The sequence below is a fragment of the Phoenix dactylifera genome, chromosome 3 (assembly GCF_051530095.1).
Source record: "Phoenix dactylifera cultivar Ajwa chromosome 3, Ajwa_hap1_PhDact_Kaust_v1.1, whole genome shotgun sequence".
NCBI lineage: Eukaryota > Viridiplantae > Streptophyta > Magnoliopsida > Arecales > Arecaceae > Phoenix > Phoenix dactylifera.
In genome coordinates, this window is record NC_143192.1 from 42601058 (window position 1) to 42608630 (window position 7573).

General features: G+C 39.9%; 1 protein-coding gene across 2 annotated transcripts; it reads left to right on the forward strand.

Annotated features, from left to right (window-relative positions):
- Positions 1 to 1243: 1243 nt before the first annotated feature.
- Positions 1244 to 7282, forward strand: LOC103699837 (serine/threonine-protein kinase Aurora-3). Of its 2 annotated transcripts, XR_015976401.2 has the most exons (8): positions 1281 to 1462; positions 1566 to 1655; positions 1742 to 1984; positions 2306 to 2401; positions 5620 to 5834; positions 5912 to 5984; positions 6065 to 6546; positions 6668 to 7282. XR_015976401.2 is itself a non-coding variant. In XM_008781841.4 (7 exons), exons 1-7 carry the CDS (start codon positions 1334 to 1336, stop codon positions 6155 to 6157), a joined length of 939 nt encoding a protein of 312 aa, XP_008780063.3. In that variant the 5' UTR covers positions 1244 to 1333; the 3' UTR covers positions 6158 to 7282. The 2 variants fall into 2 exon arrangements, 1 of the variants encoding a protein (XP_008780063.3); XM_008781841.4 differs by having other exon boundaries at positions 1244 to 1462; positions 6065 to 7282.
- Positions 7283 to 7573: the final 291 nt, after the last annotated feature.

Below are 7573 nucleotides of genomic sequence, written 5' to 3' on the forward strand. Positions count from 1 at the left end.
AGCTCATTTGGTTCGCAGAGAAAAAAAGAGACAAAGTGTAGTCAATGAAAAAGTAAATAAATGCCTCTTATTTGATTGGAGTTTTCAAAGAAGAAAAACGGAAAAGTTGTATTTTCGTGGGAATCATCCCACGTTTCATGGAAAAGTCTTTCCCAGAAGAAATATGGAAAAGTTACTTTTCCGTGATCCGAAAATCGAAATATTTTTATTTATTTTTTTCAAAAAGATCCTTCAGCTATCCTTATTTGATCCAAAGCATTAAAGACCTAATTTTTATTCAGGATATAATAAAAATTACACATAACTTTTCTACAAAAGTAGATGGTCAACCAAAAATAAGCACTCTGGAAATCTATCACTTTCTCATGGTTAACCAAACATGCCAAAAGTACTTTTTTAGGCATCCTTTTTGAAGAATCTGCTTCTTAGAAATCATATTTATATGAGAAAAAAATGCTTCCTGCGAACTAAATGAACCCTATGAGAAAACTTTGAAGATAGTGTGGTATTTTTCTTGAACTGGTTAACTATGTTGTATTGCCCTAGGAGTGGTTGACAACTTACTTCTGACCATAGTTTAAATACAATCAACTAGTCGACAGCTGAGGCTTGGCTTAGTGCCTAACCGTATTGACATTGAGATTAGATTCAAAGAATTTCTGAGCATTTTTTTTCGTGTGTGTGTTGTTTTTTTTTCTTTTCAGAGAGAGAAAACGAAAAAGAAATTCACATTTAAGCCCTGACATCCTCATTAGGCCAAAGATTCAAATACCATTTAAATCTAATTACAATCACTACAATCAGCTCGTAGTCCACCTTCATGAATCCATACTCCAGTGTCCTCTAGTCCACATAGGCTATGTGCTAAGTTTGCTCTGATACCATTTGTTATAATTCAGGATCTTATTCAAAAAGACTAGTCGGAAAGTATTCTTTAGGTTTCTTAGTTCTGTATAAGTATCCAAGATCTCTTCGGCAAATAATTAATGTGGGACTAAACACACGCTCGCATGGATATAAAAGTGAGATAACTCACTCCCAATATTTGTTCTAATATAATGAGATAAGCTAGGAGGAAAATCTTCAAACCAAATCCTTTCGCTTGTTTTGAGCTTGCAATGCTGGCCAGACAGTCTGCTACTTGATTAGCTTCCCAAAGCATTGGATAATTGTCTTCACTGCACTGGAATGAAAGGGATGCCTAAGCTATAATTGTTGTGAGTCCAGAATTGGATGTTAGCCCAAGACGAGCCCAAACAACCCCCAGGACCAAGCCTGTTAAGCCCAGTTGCAGTGCTCCAGGCCTACGGGAACGGTACATGGGAGTGGCGCCATGGCAGGTGCAGGCCGGCACCAGAAATTCGAACGGGCAAAAGTCCGCCCTCCCCTCGGATCTCATTCCTCCCTCCTACCCTCCGGCCCTACCTCCATGACCACAGCAAAACCCTCTCAAGAAAAACCAGTAAGTTCCGGTCCTCCCTTCTCCTCCCTCTCCCCTCCCCTCCCCTCCACCCTCTTCCGACTTCCACGATCTCGAACACTAACCCCTTTTCCCCAAAATCCAGAAAGAGCACTGGAGCCTGGCGGACTTCGAGATCGGCCGCCTCCTCGGCGAAGGCAAGTTCGGCAAAGTCTATCTCGCAAGAGAGAAGCAGGTACCCATCTCCCTCTCTCTCTCTCTCTGTGCCTCTCTCGACGAAAAAGAAAAAAAAAATCGCAACCAAAATTTGTTATCTTTCAGAGTGGGTATGTTGTTGCCCTGAAAGTGATATTTAAAGCAAAGATGGAGAAGTATCGTTACCACGCCCACCTCCGGCGAGAGATCGAGATCCAGCACAGCCTCTCCCACCCCAACGTTCTCCGTCTCTATGCCTGGTTCCATGACGAGACTCGAATTTTCTTGGTCCTCGAATACGCCGCCGGCCGCGAGCTCTATAAGTTGCTCAAGGACCTCAAGCACTTCTCCGAGAGGCGTGCCGCCACGGTAGCCCTCCCTTATCTTGCGTTCCTCTCCATGGTTCTTGGGATTATAATGATGGTTTGCTGTCTTAATTAATTATCAATTTAAATTTTCTGAATTGTGTACTGTGTGATCGTGAGTTATTTATGAAGTTATTATGGGGACGACTGTCGCTCTTGCTGCTCTCCTATTCTTCTTGTTGTTTCTGCTTATTGTTTCTTTGTTTTGCTAATTATTTTCATGATTTCTTTCTGATCTTTTGGCAAATTGCCCAAAAAAATTCAAGTCTTTGTTGTCGGAGATGGGTCATTGATGGCCTGTTCTTTTCATCTTGGCATTGTGCAGTATATTGCAAGTCTCGCCAGGGCACTGGCGTACTGCCATGAGAAGCATGTAATTCACAGGGATATCAAGCCTGAGAACTTATTGCTGGACATGGAGGTATGGCCGCATCTTTGTAGATGACTTTATCTGTTCTCTTGACTTTTGGGATAAAATTGTGGTTTTCTGCTTGCCATTCGGATTTAGTATTTAATGTTTACTGATCATATACGGATGTAGCTAAAGTTTAACAATTCAGTTTGCCGCATGGTCATAAATATAATTTTCTATGGTTGGTGAAATGAATTTGGAAGGTGATAATTTTCAAAAAGTACTACATTCATATGGCTATGACTTTAATAGGATGCCGAAACTTTTGAACATTTAGATAAAATTATGTAACGCCTTCAAGCTTGATGCCTTCCTTCATTTCTTGATATTTTTCTCTAACTTTTATGGCCTATTTTCTCACTTCCTGGTGCATGGTCGTGCTATCACTTTTCTGAAGCATTCATGTGAAAAAAATGAGGAAAAGGGAAAGTAGGCATTCGTGTTATTAGTTATAATAGGATTCAGAAAGTGGACAAGATATATGAAGAAGCTTTTGAATTACACAATTACTAAGAATATAGAGTTACAGGAAAATCCATATGTTGGTGATGGAAATAAAGTAAAGGTGGCTTGTGTGAGTATGAAATAAGTAGGAATTTTGGTGTTGATTGGATGAAGATGATTCTGTTACTCTGGTGGCGAGGTCTTAATAACTAGTAGAACTTCCCTTGAATGAATGTTGTTACTAATTGATATGAATAGAGAAGATGAAGAAAGATCTAGCTGCGTGAGTATCAAAGAATTGGAGGTATTTTTTTTTCATAAAAAAGATCATATCAGTTGTACTACATCTGTAGGCGTAAGTAGTAAGACAAAAAAGGTAAGGTCCATAGTAAAAGTTTTTCAAATTAATGTGGTTTAACGGCAAGATGGCCAAAAGCAACGAGAAAGGAGCCATGCTTGGTTTTATTGGTACTCTGATCGCTTTAGATACATGAACCAGGGAAAATTGGCTAAATTGCATTATTTTCGGTGAGAACAGTATGTTTAGCAATCATTGCTATATTGATTGAGGGATGGAGGTTTGAGAGAATGTGACCAAAATTTTCATGGTAGCTTACATACTTGGTATGCGAAGAGATATTCTTGAAACTTGCACAGGTTGTCTGCAACTTGAATACTTATCTTTGCTTGGCTGATAAATTTTAACTTGCTTCATTTTGAGGGGAACAATGAAGAACGTGGAGATGACTCCTACATTCTACCAACCAGATTAATTTGACAGGGTTTAGCACCATCAGCCTGCTGATTAGCATGCATGACGTCAAACTATTAATCAATAATAGTCCTTCCTCGACTGCATCTTTGGCAATATTTCCATCAATGTTCAGATAGTGTTCCAAAGTTCATGATAGTTGGATCAACATATTTTTTGACAATTGATGTGAAAGAGGTATATGGTATTTCACAATGAAACTGAAGGATCATACTTGTATTCGCTGGATAAGCGTACAAGGTCAGATTCTTTAGGTGTAGCAACCACTAGTTAAGCATAAAGAGGATGGCTATTGGATTTTGCTGAGTTGTTGAGAAGCTAGTTATTTTTAGTGGATGTGACAAACAGACACATATTTATATCAATAACCTCACTATTTAATGTCAGATTGGTGATGATAAACCAGCAAAGTCCCATTATGCTTTAAAACCAGTGCCGGTTTTGAAATTTGTTGAATGTGAACTATATTTTGGCTTTATGTGGCTAATGAAGCTTGCTAGATGCCACTGAATATAAAAAAAAAGTTGAAGCCTGGTAATGGAAATTTTAGTTATTAAGGAGTCGATCCACTGATTCTCGAGTAGAAAGGCCTCTAGGGCTCGTTTGGTTCGCGGGAAGCATTTTTCCTCCTAGGAATATGATTTCTGGAAAACAAATTTTTAGGAAGAGGATGCCTAGGAAAATACTTTTGGCATGTTTGGTTGACCATGGGAAAGTGACAAATTTCCAAAGTGCTTATGTTTGGTTGGCCATCCACTTTCCTAGGAAAGTTATGTATAATTCCTATTATGCCCTTAATAAAAATTAGGTTTTTAATGACTCTTTAATGCTTCTTTAATGCTGAAGGGACTTTTTGGAAAAAAGTAAAAATGGAGTGATTCCCATCTCATGGGAAAGTAACTTTTCCATGTTTCTCATGGGAAAGACTTTCCCATGAAATGTGGAAATCATATTCCTATGGGAATACAACTTTCCCTTCTCTCTCCTTTGAAAACTCCAACCAAACAAGAGGCATCTCATTACTTTCCCGTTGACCACACTTTCCTCCCTTCTTTTCCCGCGAACCAAACGAGCCCCTAAACTTTAGGTATCTCTACATTATAATATAAAGGGATAGCTGTTGTTGCAATTCTCTAAAGTGGTACAATATGAATGTTGATTGCTTTAAATTTAATGGTGTTGAATAGGGGCTAAATTAGGAGAAGAAAAAAGAACAGTAGCTAAAAGATGAGAAGAAACATATACAACCCAGCAGGGAATGATGTAGATGAATTAGAGTATGATACTGCTTTATTTGTTGTGGTTTGCTAGATTCTAATATATCTCAAGGAGGACTCAATAGAACCTGTCATCTTTCATACTCGTTTTTGGTAAAGAGAAGGGGTGCGTTCTCATATAGCTAACATGAACAGTCATGATCACTGTTTCATAGAAGATGATCGACAAGATGTAGTCTTTTGTCAGGAACCACTTGCACATCTACTGAACTCTATGTGTGGATGGCATTCTGATTATAAACTGGTGCTTAATCTTTTTGAAGGTTGGAGAGTGGGAATACTACTCACTATGGTTGATTATGTTCTTGAAAATATCATTTTTGGTCAGCAGTGACTGGACAATAGAAAGGTATGGTGGAAAATGCAATAATTATTTCTCGAGGTTAAAAAAAGCTGAGGCAAAAAATGAAGGTTGAAGTGGCCTGGGGAAACCAGTGGAGCTAAAATGACTTAAGTGGAGCCACTGGAATAGTATCTGAAATTCTAGCTTAATATTGATGTTGCTCTTTTGTTTGATATTCAATCCTAGCCAAATAGTCGAGCGAGGGTGGGATGGAACCTGTCTCTTGTACGCTGGGAATATAAATCCCTGAATGAATATCTGCATGATTTCTTGAAGACTACCTATTATATTGTATAGTGTAAGCATATATGTAATTTGACAGTCTGAACACCATTTTTGTAGGACATGGAATGTAGGAGTATTTAAATCAAGTTACTAAATGACCATGCAGGGCCGTCTAAAAATTGCAGACTTTGGATGGGCTGTGCAGTCAAATTCCAAGCGACGTACAATGTGTGGCACCATTGATTACCTTGCCCCAGAAATGATTGAGAACAGAGCTCATGATCATGCAGTTGATAACTGGACGCTAGGTGTTTTATGCTATGAGTTCCTTTATGGTGTTCCGCCATTCGAAGAAGATGACCAGAAAGCCACTTTCAGAAGGTAAGGAACCTTGCTTTATGCTGCAGGCAGTTTATGGCCTTGCGGACTGTTGACAACTGATTAAAACCTCGACCCAGGATCATGAAGGTCGACTTGAATTTCCCTTCCATACCTCTTGTGTCTGCTGAAGCAAAGGATCTCATTAGGAAGGTGAGTTTGTGAATATTTATTTTGTTTGATGAGAAGGTAGAAGCTCACACGCTCCCTCATCTGACTTCAACAACGTGCAGCTACTGGTGAAGGATTCATCTAAGAGGCTCTCCCTTCAGAAGATCTTAGAACATCCTTGGATAGTCAAAAATGCAGACCCGCCAGTACAGTAGCAGGCTGCAAGGTTAGAAGATAAAGGCATGTACGTTGAGATTCGTGCATTTAAAATAACGAGAGTGGTAAGGTGAAGGCAGCAGTCAATGGGCTAAGAATTCTTTGCGAACTTTGCAGGAATTGACCGTTCCCTTCCTGCAATTTCTGTACGCTGTATATTTAACATCGTTCAATTTGCTTTCTGTTTAATTGAATTATCTCTGGCCGCATGTTGCTTTGTATGTCAGGGGTGGCCAGCTCTTTGTACTGAGGTACATGCTCGTTCCTACTGTATTTCTCATTTAACTACTAACAGGGTTACCATATTTATATACAGGGTCGGCACTCCTGATGCTGAATTGGCAATTCAGACATTGTCCACCTATTTTTCCTACTAATCTTTCACCTGGTATTTGTTGTAATTAAATTAGTGGCAAGCCATGGTGATTTAATAGAAATTTAAATTCTTTGATTTTTATAGTATTTTGATTAGAATTCTTGTTACTCTACCTAAGCAATCTTTTGTTTAGCAAATTTGCAAGGATTGATGTGGTATGCACAAATCCCACTGAACTTCTTGAGCGTTAGAGACAGAAATGATCTGTATATGAAAATTGGGGTATGTTGAAGCCAAACCTTGGCTGTTCGAAAGCCACACTAACAAGTGGAGGAGGGGGTTCAAAAGCAACTGTGACTCATGCAGTAGACAAAGTAATTTCGACTCAAAGATAAAGGAAATCCCATTGAGTAGTTCCATATTGGGGATATCGGAAAAATGAAAGACATCCTTTCCATCTTTTCAGTCAGACGGAATTCTTGGTCAGTGAGATGGCAGGTGGCTAAGGGTGTAGAAGAAAACGGGCGGAACGTATCTCCCTTCCTTCTACTAGACTGAATATGTTGATCAAATTCAGACTCTTGGTTTGGGCTTGGGAACATGGAATATCCTTATTTAAAAGAAATTCTCGACTGGCTCCGAGCCCAGTCCCACGTACAAGGAGGGGAAAAGCGATCCCCTTCTTAGAGCAGCACGTTGCTCGGGGCCAAGCCCAGAATGTATGGGTGACAGATCGGTCATAGGAGTACTCCGGGATATACACCAGGGCAACTAATGTCGAGCATACGACGATGCCGCCCGTTTTCATTTCGTGGAAGTCCCCGGCAAGCATCATGTGGATTTTGGCTTCCATAAGTTGTGTAAAGGCTCGGTTATGTACAGAAAAGGTAGGGAAGAAGAAAAGGATGGACGGTGGGTTGGTTGTGTACTCAGCGAGTACTTGGCTTACAAAGAGAGGCAACAACCGCAATGGTGAAGAGATGGAGGGAGGAAGTGCCACCTGTCCATAGGAAATACTGCGTGCCTATCGTTCTCCAGCCTAGTATCCGGTGGAGGGAGATCTGAAGAGACTGTCCTTAATCATCAATGGAGGGACTGG